Source organism: Ursus americanus, chromosome 7 (genome assembly GCF_024610735.1).
Source record: "Ursus americanus isolate L20-20 chromosome 7, mUrsAme1.1.p, whole genome shotgun sequence".
In the NCBI taxonomy this organism is placed as follows: domain Eukaryota; kingdom Metazoa; phylum Chordata; class Mammalia; order Carnivora; family Ursidae; genus Ursus; species Ursus americanus.
This window is the reverse complement of record NC_142133.1, coordinates 25,425,605-25,440,960: the sequence shown is the minus strand read 5'-3', so window position 1 is coordinate 25,440,960 and position 15,356 is coordinate 25,425,605. Positions and strand designations below refer to the sequence as shown.

The window sequence follows — 15,356 nt, the reverse complement described above, 5'->3', positions numbered from 1 at the left end:
TAAAATATTTACCAAGTAGCACAGCAATGATCTTTATGAAACAAAAACTACAGGGAACTTGATTCTGGCCTTTGAGGCCACATAGAAACACACTAATAACAGATTTTTTTTTTTTTTTAAAGTAGGCTCCACACCCAGTATGGAGCCTAATGCAGGGCTTGAACTCATGATCCAGAGATCAAGATCTTAGCTGAGATCAAGTCCCATGCTTGACTGACTGAGCCATCCAGTCGCCCCTAAGAGAATATCACTCTTGATACAAAACAAATCAAGTGGACAAAAACTAAGTAAAGATATAGATGTATAAATAATACAGTCACTAAGGTAGATCTTTTGGGCAAATATTAAACTTTACACTGTGAAAATACAGATTACCTTTTTCTCAAATAGGCATGGAATACAGATAAAAACTGATCTTCTCAGTCACTAATAAAAGCCTCAGTGGATTCAGAAGAGTAAAATTATCAAAAACAATAACCTATCTTGTCACGAAGTCTAGAATTCAATAACAAAATTTTTTAAAAAGATCCTTCTACATGAAAATTTAAAAATCTTCTACTGAACAACTTTTTGGTGAAGAAGAAATAAAAAGTTTCTTAAAAAATAAAGATATTAAAAAACATATTAAAATTCTATGAGTATGATATAGAGCTGTAACCAGAGGAAAAATCACAGCCTTAAACACTTAGAGAAGGAAAAAAAAAAATAATGAAAATAAATGAACAGATCAGGAACTGAAGACCAAAAGAAAGAACAAAAGGGTAGAATTAAAAGAGCACAAGAAATGACATAATAAAGGCAAAATCAGGGATGTACTGTATGGTGACTAACATAATATAATAAAAAATCATTATTTAAAAAAAAAATAAAAAAATAAAGGCAAAATCACAAATCAATGAAATAGACGAGGGAAAATACATCTCATTAATAAATCAGAATCCAAGTGAGTTGAAAAATAAACACATTTACTAAGGCAAAAAAAAGGAAGCAAAAATAAAAAATAACCAGAAGGAAACAATCATTGAAGTAGAAGAAATTTAAGTCCCAAGAGGCTACAATTCATAACACCATACAAATAAATTTGAAAAGCTACACAAAATGGTTAACTATTACAATTGGCCCAAGATAAAAAGCTTAAACATCTCCATGGGAAAAAGGAGAGTTACAAGAAACTGCCTCACAGAAAAAAAGCAGAACCAGATAGTTTCATATTCCAAAATAAAACAGTATCAATTTAATAGAAATAGTTCTGGGGGCTCCTGGGTGGCTCAGTCAGTTAAGTGTCTGCCTTCTGCTCAGCTGAGTGTCATGATCCTGCTGTCCCGGGATGGAACCCTGCATCAGGCTCCCTGCACAGCAGGGAGTCTGCTTCTCCTTCTGCCCTTCACCCCGCTCATGCTCTCTCTCTCTCAATTATATAAATAAAATCTTAAAAAAAAAATTAGTTCTGGAACATAGGAAATGAATTAAAACTTCCAAATTCTTTTTATGAAATAGAATGTTGATACCTAAATCTAATAAAAATAGTACAGAAATAGAAAACTACAGACCAGCCTCACTTATAAATACCTATATGAAATACTACATAAAGTATTAGTGAATATACTTCAACACCATATTAAGTAAATAATATACTATAACAAAGTGGGATTTACTCCTGGAAAGTAAGGGTAGTTCAATATTAAAAGCACAGTAATATACCACACTATATTAATTGATCTGAGAAAAACATGATTATGTCCATATATCCTAAACAAATCTTTGATGAAATTCAGTTCCCATTCCATAAAAAGAAAAAAAAATCCATTCAAGAACACAGGAGGCATGCCTGAGTGGCTCAGTCAGTTAAGCGTCTGCCTTCGGCTCAGGTCCCATGATCCTGGGGTTTGAGCTGGGTCCACATTGGGCTCCCTGCTCAGCGGGGAGTCTGTTTCTCCATCTCTCTCTCTGCCTCTCCCTCCATTCATGCCCTCCCTCTCTCAAATAAATAAAATCTCAAAAAAAAAAAAAAAAAACCAAACAAACAAAGAACCAAACCAAAAAACAGAAACATAGGAATTGATGGTGATTTCCTTATTATGAGTATAAGGACACATACACATGTACATATTCACATATACACATGTACCCACACCTTTGTAATAAATAAATAAAATCTCAAAAAAAAAAAAACCAAACAAACAAAGAACCAAACCAAAAAACAGAAACATAGGAATTGATGGTGATTTCCTTACTATGAGTATAAGGACACATACACACATACATATTCACATATACACATGTACCCACACCTTTGTCAAATAAATAAAATCTCAAAAACAAACAAACAAACAAACAAAGAACCAAACCAAAAAACAGAAACATAGGAATTGATGGTGATTTCCTTATGATGAGTATAAGGACACATACACACGTACATATTCACATATACACATGTACCCACACCTTTGTCCTACAGTCAGCATCACATTTAATGGGGTAAACTTCAAGAATTCCCACTAAGATCAGGAAGAGGGGAGGATAATCACTACCTTCACTACTATTTTCTACGTACTGGATGTACCAGCAATACAATTAGACAAAACAAATCAGAGATATAAGAACTGGAAGAGAAAGACAACTGTATCTACTTGTGTATGAAATGTTTTCTAAGAAAACCTTAGAGAATCATTACTAAAGCAACCTCAAAGTCAGTAAATTAACAGGATATAAAATGAATGCACAGAAATCAACAACATTCATATACACAAATCATAATCACTTAGAAGATAAAATAGTAGAGTAAAATAGCAGTGACAATAGCAACAAAAGCGGTATAATATTTAGGAATAAGTATAGCAAGAAATGTGAAAAAGTTAATGTGAGGAAAGAGTGAAAATACTCAAGAACATAACAAATGTAAAACTGATGAAATACAAAAATATTCCTTGTTGTTGAAGAACATCTATACATCATAAAGATGCCAGGTCTTCCCAAGTTAATTTAAAAATTTAACAAAATTCCAATAAAAATGCCAACAAGTATTTTTAAATGAAGCTAAACAATATAAAAAATTGTGAATAGCTAGAATAATACTGAAAAAGAAAAGCTACACAGCACTAATCACCACCAGATATTAAAATACATTGCAGAGCCTCAGCAATTAATGTACTAGTATAATTATGAAACATAATTAGACCAGAAGGATTCAGTAGAAAGTACAGAAGTGAACTCAAGTACATATGGAAGTTTAGTATATGATAAAAGTGACATCTAATATCACTGGACCAATTTTTTTTTTTTTAAATAGTGTTGGGAAAACTGGAAAATCATTTGGAAAATGATAAAATTGGGTCCATACTTCCTGTCATATAAAAGAATAAATTCTAAATTAATAAGAGATTTAAAGGTAAAAAATGAAACTCTACAATTAAATTCACATAAAATCTGTCTGCAGAACAAGGTTATTAATCGAGACTCAATATCCATAGCAAATAAAAGATTGATACATTTGATCACATTAAAAAGTTTCACCTTCTATGTGGTGATGAAACATCACAAGTATAATCAAAGGACAAGAGGCAAATTGAAAGAACATATTTGCAAAATATGTAACAGATGAAGGGCTTATATAACACTTATTTAAAGAACTCTTCAGGGAATAAAAACAAAAAAAAGGAGAAAAATGGGCAAAAAGACATGAGCGGACAATTCACGCACACACACTAAAATTATTTAAAACTAGCCCTTTTTGCTTTTGGCAAAAAAGGAATACGATGACTGGATTTACACTTCCACTGCCTGTGGGAAACTGGCTAAAATGAAAGATACAAACGTTTTTGGATACTAAATAGGCTGCACAAGACTGAGATCCTTGGGAAAATGGGGAAAAAACATTTAGTTGAGTCACGCAGATGCCCCAGCTTTCTGCCTGGTGACAATTCCAAACTCAGGAATAGGAAGGGAAATCCCACTGAGACAGTGACTGAGTTCAGAATGGCTTCTAAAGAGCCTGAAATTCCAGAGAGGCGTTCAGAAGAAGAGGGAGCTACAAGGTGGGGGGAGCTTCCAGAAAAATCTGCATGAGGATCTCCTCATCTGTAGTATAAAAGGTGGAGCAAAGAATCACTGAGCAGTCAGGAGAAGAATAATTCCCAGGATTCACAAAGAGCTGGGAGTTGAGTTCTGGCCAACCAAAGTAAGTCCTAACATGGAATTCTGTAGAAATCACAGAACTTCACAGTATAGAAGTAGGAATAAACTAACCACATAGAATAGGCTACTATAGACTCATCTTAGCAAAGTTTAAAAATAGCCTGAAAATGAACATACTGTCTCCAAGACATTTAACTCACATGTACAGACAAAAATAGACTAAAAGAATGGAGAAGATATATAATGCAAACACTAATCAAAAGAAAGGGGGTGTGGCTACATTAATATCAGACAAAGTTGATTTCTGAACAAGAAATATTTTAGGGATAAAACTGATATTTTATAATGATACAGGAGACAGTTCATAAAGAGGACATAAAAATCCTAAACATGTATACCAATAATAGAATTCCAATATACATGAAACAAAAACTGATGGGAAAAAAAGATAAATCCACAATTATAATTGGAGGTTTCCATACTCCTTTCAGTGGAGATGTAGGAAATTTCAACACTCAATCAACTGGACCTAACAGACATTTATTAAACACTCACCTTCAGACAGACAACAGAATACATACTCTTTTCAAGGGCTCATGAAATATTCATTCAGTAAGTTAGCTCATACGTTGATGCATTAAGTAATTCTCAATAATCTTAAAAGTACAGAAATCATACAGAGTAGTTCTCTGACTACAACAGAATTAAATTGAGATCAATAGCAGAGAGGAATTTGAAAACTTCCAAATATTTTAAAATTAAACAACATATTTCCAAATAACCTTAGGGTCAAAAACCAAATTACATAGGAAACTTAAAAAATATTTTGGGGGCGCCTGGGTGACTCAGTGGGTTAAGCATCTGCCTTTGGCTCAGGTCATGACCCCAGGGTTCTGGGATCAAGCCCCATGCTCCCTGTTCAGCGGGAAGCCTGCTTTTCGCTCTCCCCCTGCCTGCCGCTCCCCTTGCTTGTGTTCTCTCTCTCCATCTAATAAATAAATAAAAATCTTTAAAAAAATATTTGGAAGTTAAATAAGAAAACAAAAGAAATAAAAATGAGTATTACAAAAATCATTCATTTCCCAGTGAATCAGCTTGGCATTTAGTCAGAAGACTCATATTGTTAAAATTTCAATTCCCTCAAATTAATCTACGGTTCAACACAATCTCAATCAAAATCCTAGCAGGTTTGGGGGCAGAAACTGACAACCTGATTTCAAAAAAATATTATATATGGAATTGCAAAGCAGCCAGAATAGTGAAAATAATTTTGAAAAAAAGAACAAAGTTGGAAGACTCCTATTACCTAACTTCAAGACCATGAAAGTGTGACATTGACTGTATGCTATTATACTTGAGAATCCAGAAATAGACTTATTCATAGATGGTCAATAATTTTCATAAAGGCACAAAAGCAATTCACTGGGGAAAAGATGTTCACTTTAACACAGTGTTGGAGCAACTGCACATGTGTATGTTCCCCCTCCCCCCCCCCAAAAGAGCCTTGACCCTCACTTGCACCAAATACAAACCTGAAACAGATCAGGTATCTAAATATGAGAGTTCTATAAAACTCCTTGAAGAAAACGTATGAAAAAACATTTTGTGATCCTGGCTTTGGACAGATGTAGCACAAATGATAAAAGAAAAAAATCATAAATTGGGCCTCATCATAATTAAAAACATCTGCCTTCTGAAAGACACTGATAAGAGAAGAGGTAAGCTAGTGATGCAGACAGTACCTGCAAAGATCTGACAAAAGGTTCCTGTCCTTAAAAGCTAAAGCTCGCTTAAAATAAGGCAATATGATTTAAAAAATGGGCACATTTGATTCGTCAAAGAACATAAAAGAGTGGCAAATAAACACAAGAAAGATTATCACTATCATTAGTCATTACATAACTGATGCAAATTAAGACAACACATCTACTATAACGGGTAAATTTTTAAAAACTAATGAAACCAAGTGGTGGCAAGACGTGGAGAACTACACATCACTGGTGAAAATGTGTAACAACAGTACAATTGTTCTGAAAACCAGTCTGGCTGTTTCCTATAAGCCAAACATACACTTCCTTATGATCCCAGAAATCCCACTCCTAGTTACTTACCCAGAAGTTGTTAAAGCATGTATCTGCACAAAAACATCTACATGAATGCTTATAGCAACTTTACTAATAATTGCCCCCCAAACCGGAAATAAATTTCCAACAGGTAAACAGATAAACGGTAGTAGTTGTCAACGGAATACTATCTATCTTTAAAGAGGAATGAACTACTAATAACTACCACATGGGTAAATCTCACAAACATTATGGGAAGTGAAATAAGCCAGGCACCAGGAAATACATCCTATAATTTCATTTATATGACATTCCCCCCAAAATGCAAAAACTACCGGGGCAGAGATCATTGCCAGGGGCCAGGGGGGTGGGGTGCATGAAAGAAGGGGACTGACTGCAGGGTGAAGGAAAGTCTGAGGATGATAGGAACACTCTGTATCTTGACTGTAGTGGTGGTTATAAGACATACATGTGTCAAAACACATCAAACTGTATGGTTAAAATGGTGAATTTTACTGTTTGTAAATTATACTTTAATAAACCTAACCTTAAAAAATATGCAGACTTTTAAAGGATTTCAACATATATTGCCAAATTGCCCTTCCATTAACTTAATTTCTTCTTCTACTCCCATTTATTTTACGTTCTACAAGGCTTGCACCCTCGACAGCCTCAATATCATCGGGATTATTATTTTCGGCTTTTCGAATTTGACAAGGTCTTTTAAAATGGTACTTCACTTTTTTTTATCTGCATCTCTCTTCTTTTCCAGTGACGGTAACTTTTTTCATCCATTTCTGACAGCTGTATTTCTTCTGTGTTCTGTCTGTTCATTCCTTTCAATCATTACTCTAAGAAAATATTTGGTGTTTTTGTTTTGTTTTGTTTTTTACTGATTTTTTTGGTTTGCTATATATATCCCCAAAAAGCTTTCATAAACACACTTTCCAGTTTCTTATTTATCTTTAATTTTTTCAATTTTTTTAAATATAGAAATTTTAAAATTTGAAATTTCTCAATATTTTTAAAGATTTCCTCCTTTGTACCATTACTTAGAAATTTCTTTCCTCATCTAGAGTTCAGTTAAATATTCAACTATGATCTATAAAATTTTTTATAGACTCAATTTTTTCACTTTTTAAACCTCTCCTGTCTGACAGGGTGGCTACTAGACACTTGGAGTTACTTAAATTTAAATTAATTGAAATTAAGCTTTTTCCCTGAATTTTCTTCTGGTTTTATGGTTTTAGGTTATACATTTCAAATCTCTAATGGGTTAAAGATTTAATTTTTTGTATGGTGTAGGTTAAGAGTCTGATTTCATTCTTTTGCATGTCACTGTCCAGTTTTCCCACCATCATTTATTAAACAGACTATGCTTTTCCAATTGTGTATTACCGATGCCCTTGTCAAAGATTAGTTGGTAGTATATGTATGGCTTTATTTCTGAATGCTCCATTCTGTTCCACTGGTCTGTGTCTATGTCAACAGCATACTATTTTGATTACTATAGTATTGTCATATGCTTTGAAATCAGGAAGTGTGATGCCCTCAACTTTGTTCTCAAGAGTGCTTTGGCTATTCAGGGACTTTTGTGGTTCCATGCAAATTTGAGGATTGTTTTTTCTATTTCTATGAAAAATGGCATTGGTATTTTGATAGGGACTGCTTTGGGTAGTATGGATACTTTAACAATATCAATTCTTCCAATCATGAACATGGGTTGTGGCAATGATTTTTTTCAACCAACACCAAAAGCACAGGCAACAAAACCAAAAATAAACAACTGGAATTACATCTAACTAAAAAAAATACTGCCCAACAAAGAAAACCATCAACAAAATACAAAGGCAAGCTACCAAACTGTAGAAAATATTTGTAAACCCTAGATCTGATAAGGGGTTAATATCCAAAATATATAAGAACTCATACAACTCACTAGCAAGAAAATAACCCAATTTAAAAAATACACAAAGGACCAGCATAGTCATTATTCTGAAGAAGATATATACATGCCCAACAGTTAGAAGAAAAGGTGTTCAGAATTATTATCATCAGGGCAATGAAAATCGAAACCACAATGAGACATCATTCAGTACCTGTTAGGACGGCTATTATAAAAAAGATAAGAGATAATCATTGTTGGTGAGGGTGTAAAGAAGAGGGAACCCTTACACTTTTGGTGGGAATGGAAACTGGTAGTCTTTACAGAAAGCAGTGTGGAAGTTCCTCAAAATAGAACTATCATATGATCCAGAAATCCAACTTCTGGGTATATATCGAAAGGAAAAGAAATCATTATCTTAAAGAGGTATGTGCACTTCCATGTTACCACAGAATTTTTCACAATAGCCAAAATATATAAATAACCTTAGTGGTCACTGGTGGATGAATGAATTAAGAAAATGTGGTAGAGGGGTGCCTGGGTGGCTCAGTCGTTAAGCGTCTGCCTTCAGGCTAGGGCGTGATCCCAGGATCCTGGGATCAAGCCCCGCATCAGGCTCGCTGCTCTGCTGGGAGCCTGCTTCTTCCTCTCCCACTCCCCCTGCTTGTGTTCCCTCTCTCGCTGGCTGTCTCTCTGTCAAATAAATAAAGAAAATCTTAAAAAAAAAAAAAAAAAAGATAAAATGTGGTAGAGATGTGCAATGGAATTATTTGGCCATAAAAAGAAATATGCCATTTGTGATAACATGGACGAACGTGAAGGACATTAAACCAGACACAGAAAGACAAATACTGTATTATCTCACTTATATGTGGCATGTAAACAAGTGAAACTTATAGAACCAGAGAGGAGAGAAGGGGATGCCAGGGGCCGGGGGTGGGGGGTGAAGGAAATGGGGAGATGTTGGCCAAAGGGTACAAACTTTTAGTTAGAAGATCATTAAGTTCTAGGGGTCAAACATACAGCATGGTGACTAGAGTTAATAATTCTGTGTACCTCAAATCTGCTAAGAATAGACCTTAAGTGTTCTCACCACAAAACAAAAGTGAATGTGTTAATTAAATTGATGATGGTCATCACTTCATAACATATTATGTTAAATCATCACTTCGTACATGTTGTATAGCCTAAATATATGCAACTTTTGTCAATCATTCCTCAATAAAGCTGGGGGGAAGAAGGAAGGTAAAATAAAAAAATTAATAATTAACTAAAATGAAGTTAAATTTAAAATTCGGTTCCTCAGTCATACTAGTCACATTTTTAAAGATTCTTTTAGAGTAGTTTTAGATTTAATTTTGGTAAATTTAGTGCAATTTAGGTAAAATTGAGTGGAAAAGTACTGTGAGTTCTCATATACCCACTGCCCCCACCACCCAACAGTATCCCCCACTATCAACATCCCATACCACAGTATTCTGTCTGTTGCAATGGATGAACCTACACTCATTATACAATGACATATCACTATAATCAAAAGTCTATATAGTTGACATTTGGGTGCACTTTTGGTGTTGAACATTCTATGGGTTTTGGCAAATGCAAAACAACACGTATCCACCACTGTAGTATTATACAGAACAGTTTCACTTCCCTAAAAATCCTCTGCGCTCTGCCTATTCATTTCTCCTTCCCCACTAACCACTGGCAATCACCAATCTTTTTTGTGTCTCCACAGTTTTGCCTTTTTCAAAATGTTGTAGAGTTGGAATTATACAGATTTTCACTTAGTAATATGCATTTAAGTTTCCTCCATGTCTTTTCATGTCCTGACTGCTTCTTCTTAACACTGAGTAGTACTGCATTGTTTGGATGTACCACAGTTTATTTATCCATTCACCTATTAAAGGATATCTTCGATGACTCAAGTTTTAGCACTTATGAATAAAGCTGCTATAAACATCTGTGTGTAGGTTTTTCTGTGGATATAACTTTTCAACTCCTTTGCGTAATTACCAAGCAGTGTAACTGCAGATCATATGTTACGAATATGTTCAGGTTTTAAAGAAACCGCCAAACTGTCTTCCACCATGGCCACACCATTCTGCATTCCCAACAGCGATGAATGAGGGCTCCTGTTGCTCCACATCCTCGCCAGCATTTGGTGGTGCACGACCCACGTCTCAGGTGCTGATAGCCACATGTGGCTGATGGCTACCATACTGCACAGTAACATACAGAATACTTCCATCATCAGAGAAAGTTCCATTGGAAATGCTGCTCTGTTTAAAAGTTATGTGTTTATACAGTGAAAGAGGAGCTAATGTGACTTTTCATTTTTTTTTCTCTAAATAAATCCCATCCCTTCTCCCACTGGATTTTGATGGTTCTTTGTTTATAGTCACTCAGAAGTTCAAATTTCAGCCACCTAACTATATATCCATTAACAAATTATTTAAACCCCTCTGAGTCTCAGTTTCCCCATCCTAATTACTTCTTAGTTTAGTGCATTAAATGAGATAAACAAGGTAAGATAAATCACAACATGTTAATCCTCATTTGTAAACTCTTCTGGGTTAGGAGTTTGATTTCTGCATGTCTCAGTATGATACTGTGAGGATTCTTACTGGAAACAAAAGCCTAATACTGTACTTACCCGATCTGGATGTCTGTAACCTAACAGCAGATTCGCTGCTTTTATATCACCGTGAACATATTCATTTTCATGTATATATTCCAGTACATCCAACTATGAAAAGAAATATGTAAGGTTATATTGATATCTGCTTCAAGCTCCTAATCAACTTCGAACATTCTGAATATAGAATAACACATAGTTTTTCACAGTAACAAATACAAAGTGACATATTCTACAATTATCAATTTATTTATCCCATGTACTGGTCACTTATCCTGGAAAAAAGTCGAATAACATGATCCCTAAATATCAAGTGCTTTAAATTAAACTTCTGAGAGAAGGAAACCAAGATTCAACAATGCCTATGCCTATGCCCCTGATAGCTGATGGCCAAATCACACTGTGCAAAGAGGAAAAATACAATAAAATTAGAGATCCAAAGTAAAATAACCATGAAGTTCACTCAGCAGTTCCTCACCCAAGCAATGATTATAAATCAAGTTTTGGAGACCCCAGAACAAAGTGAAATGTCCATGAGCACACAGAAAGGCATTCTCCCTCTGGACAATAATTGAAAATAACTTAGCTTCATCTTTGAGGCCCTTGAGCCTTGCATGTTACCTACACCCAGTGCTCAACAAACATTTGCTGGCTGGCTAAATGGATGAATGGGAAAATTAACGAGTTCTATTTGCCACATCCCAACCTGGCATGAGCAGTTTCATTCTATTTAAAATGGAAAAAATAAAATGGAGCTTGGGCAAACCAAACACAAACAAGATAAGACAAATATGTGGTATAAACAAAATGTGTGCATGGGTGCTATTAAGATTTCATTGCTTCTTATTTGGCAAAGTATATATTATTCATTGCCATACTAATTACTGCCACCATCCCAAACTCATAGTAAAAACTTTATAGCACCCCTATACCATCACGTGTTTAGTATGGAAAATAATATATTTTGCCATAGTTTGAATTGTTATAAATATAACCGACAAAAGAGAGGTTATTCTTATAGCAATGCAAGCTTGCTCTGATATGTAAAACAAAGCTGTGAGGGGAAAAAAAATCAGACTGTAGAACCAATGCCTAATTGAGTTTGTAGTGCCAAACACAGCACATTCTGTCACTTACAGAGCCCACTGTTATCAATTTCACCAAAATAGCCTCTACTCTAAATAACTGACATTTCTAGGGCAATAATCCTTCATTCTCTGATAATTCCACAAAGGGCAATGATTTGTGTATTGTAACAAGTAAATAATCTGAAAACTAGGCATGTGAAATAAGTTATTCATTCTTACCATTCGGATACCTAGCTGCAGGACAGTTGACTTTTTAAAAGTACCATTCTGGTCTGAGATCTTCTGTAAATCTATTCCTAGTCTTTCCATTACCATAAATCTGTAACTATAAGAAGGAGACGTCAAAAAGAGATCTTAAGATAGCAATGCTTGAAACTGCCTATTTATGAATTTGAAACAAGGAAAAACACCCCCAACCTAACAATGAAGAATACTGCAATCTGAACCATTAAAGAATGAGTGTGCATTAATAATCTTGCTGTTCTTTTACAGAAAGATACTAGTCAGTATTTATGCTGCAGTTAGTTCCTAGTAGAAGAGAATGCTGTCCTGAAACACTCATGTTCACTCTTAGGTCATGAAAAGAGAATGCTCTTTCTAAATTAAAGAGTCCTGAGTTTGATTCACTTTGATTTCATCACCCTCTCACTATATGACCTTGAACAAATTATTTGTCCATACAGAAAACTTTATATTTGTTTCTTGACCTTATAAATCATATTTTACTTTCTCTACACACTTAAAAACATTACTTTAAAAAATGTATGTCTTTTTGGGGAACCTGGGTGGCTCAGTCATTTGAATGTCTAATTCTTGGGTTAGGCTCAGGTCATGATCTCAGGGTTGTGAGATCGAGCCCCGTGTCAGGCTCTGCACTCAGCATGGAGTCCGCATAAGACTCTCTCCCTCTCCCTTTGCCCCTCCCACCCACACTCATGCTCTCTCTCTCTCATAAATTAATAAATCCTTTTTAAAAATGTACTTCTTCTCTGTTTGGCACCTCTGTCCCTTTTCTTCCCTTCACTTACATGCCCATATCAGCCCCTAGTCTACCTTTATTGGTGCATACACACATGAATACAGATATAAAGGAATTTTTGTCTTTGTTTTACAAAAATGTGATCTTATTATATGCACTTTTCTGCATCATCCTTTTTTCGTTAGTATCTCACTGAAACCTCCCCACTATACCTCCCAAATGGTACAGCTCTAACTGATTTCTTTTTGGGCTGCATAATATTACATGATACGGATATACCATGACCCACTCAGCCAATCAGTTCTCTATTAGCAGCCCTTTACTTTATTTCAAGATTAATAATCGTTGATTTTGTTTTTATTGATAGCATTTAGAGACCATTTGAACAAAGCACTGAGCCTATTTCCTCACCCAGGGAAAAAGACATCACCTATCTTAAAAGGCTATTGAAAGGGCAAAATGGGGTACCTGACAAACTTCTTTTTTCTTTTTAAAAAATCACTAGTCAATTATTTATATGTGATGACTAGCCATATGTGGTGATTTAAAAATGTTTCTACAAATTCTTTGTTGTGCCTTTTCTCAAGAGACAAAGCTTAATTAAATCTCCTCTCTTGTGTATGGAGTAGACTTAGTGACTTGCCTCTAGCAAAGAGACTATAGTGGAAATATGTGACATCACTGTAAGATTTGAATTAAGTCAGAGAAAGACAAATACCATCTGATTTCACTCATGTGGAGTTTAAGAAACAAAACAGATGAACATAGGGGAAGGGGGGGAAGAGGGAAGCAAACCATAAAAGACTCTTAATGATAGAGAACAAACTTAGGGTTGATGGAGGGGAGGTGGGCAGGGGATGGGCTAAATGGGTGATGGGGATTAAGGAGGGCACTTGTGATAAGCACTGGGTGTTATATTTAAGTCATGAATCATGGAACTCTACTCCTGAAACCAATATATTGCACTGTATGTTAACCTTTTTTTTTCAAATTTTTATTTAAATTCTAAAGATTCAATTATAAAAAGACTGTGGCTTTATTCTTGGATGCATGCTCCTATGTGTGTATGTGCTTTTTCTACCTCTCTCTCTTTCAATTATTTGCTCTAGGGGAAGCCAGCTACTATGTCTTTATAACACTGAGGCAGCCTACTGAGAGACCTGTTGAGAGGCCTGGGGAAGTGAGGCCTGCAAACAATCACATGAGTGCATTTGAAGCAGATCTTCTTAGGCCTGCCAACAGCCACATGAGTGACCTTGAAAACAGATCCTTCCCCAGTCAGGTCATAAGATGACTGCAACCCAACAGACAGCTGACTATATCCTCAGAAGTCCTGAGCTGGAACCATCTGGAGAAGCCATAGTTTCCATGGGTAACTTCCATGTTGGTTATCCATGGAAACTAAGATGATAGCAGTCTGTTGTTATAAACTACTATGATTTGGGTAATCTGTTATATAGCAAAGGTATTAGAGCATATAAGACATAGTCATAGAACAATACTTGATTATAGTAATTCCATTTTACCTTCTTCCCTTGAATTCAGTAATACCGGATCCATAAAACAGAGGAATTCCTAAATAATCAAGTTGTTTGAGTTCTATCCAGTTTTTTACTACAAAGACAAATTTAACAGGAAAAAAGATATATATATTTTTAGAAATGTTATTTCTTACTTTTTCATAGATCCTAAAACTTATTTAGCTAACCTAAACAGAAATTAGACCTTTCTAGTAAATGTTTTAAAGAATCAAATATATCTATCTAGTAGCTTCAAATTCTATTTATCACTATAATTAACATAAAAACATATACAGAAATTTTAAATTAAAGCCATTATAACCAAAACAAAAGTAGTCATGGTCATAAAATGCATTAGCATCATATACACAAGTGTTTCTATTCATGAAAAAAATTCATTCCCTTATATGTTAAATTTTAAAATATAACATATGTTCAAAAAAATTAAAATAAAATGAAATAGAACATATGTTAAGTACCAAAGAATCAGTAGAGAAATGGCTTTTTCTTTTCCATTACTTAAAAATTTAAAGCCATGGTAGTTGAAAAAATAGAAATTGGGCAGAAAAATCATATTATGAAATTGTTATATGGAAACTGCTTTAACTTTAGTTTAAAAAAAATCAAATCCACTGAAACCATCAGGTAGCTTATTTTCCATTTTTCTACCATATATGTTTAATGTGTATGACAACTCTACAATAAACAATCAAGTTTAATGGATTCTATTTGTCACCCTGACATAGTTTAAGCAGTAAAGACTACTGTCCTAACATTTAGAAGGTTTTATTAAGGAAAACAAACTTAATTATTGAGGCTAGTCTCATCATTCTTTTTCTTAAACATAATGAAGAGGACCTTGACTATTATCATTTTTATTCATATTAACTTTCTGAAAGCTCTGTTTAGTCCATCTGTGTTGTACAGTATTTACAAAATGCTTCTGCTGTTCTTCAGCTCTGCTCACAACCATTTCCCATTTGATTCCTCTAACTGGTGGTTCTTACATGTGATTTCCAGCTCCAGTTACTTTCCCAACATTCAAGTTT

General features: G+C 34.7%; 1 protein-coding gene across 4 annotated transcripts in view; it reads right to left on the bottom strand.

Annotated features, from left to right (window-relative positions):
• Positions 1-15,356, bottom strand: part of VRK2 (VRK serine/threonine kinase 2) — a 114,385-nt gene that overhangs the window by 56,246 nt on the left and 42,783 nt on the right. For all 4 annotated transcript variants that reach the window (XM_087863417.1, XM_045788022.2, XM_045788020.2 and 1 more), the window contains exons 5-7: positions 14,314-14,401; positions 12,028-12,133; positions 10,739-10,831 (exon numbers count right to left, since the gene is read on the bottom strand). In XM_087863417.1, the coding sequence (XP_087719543.1) occupies positions 10,739-10,831; positions 12,028-12,133; positions 14,314-14,401 (287 nt within the window). The remainder of the gene's footprint in view (positions 1-10,738; positions 10,832-12,027; positions 12,134-14,313; positions 14,402-15,356) is intronic.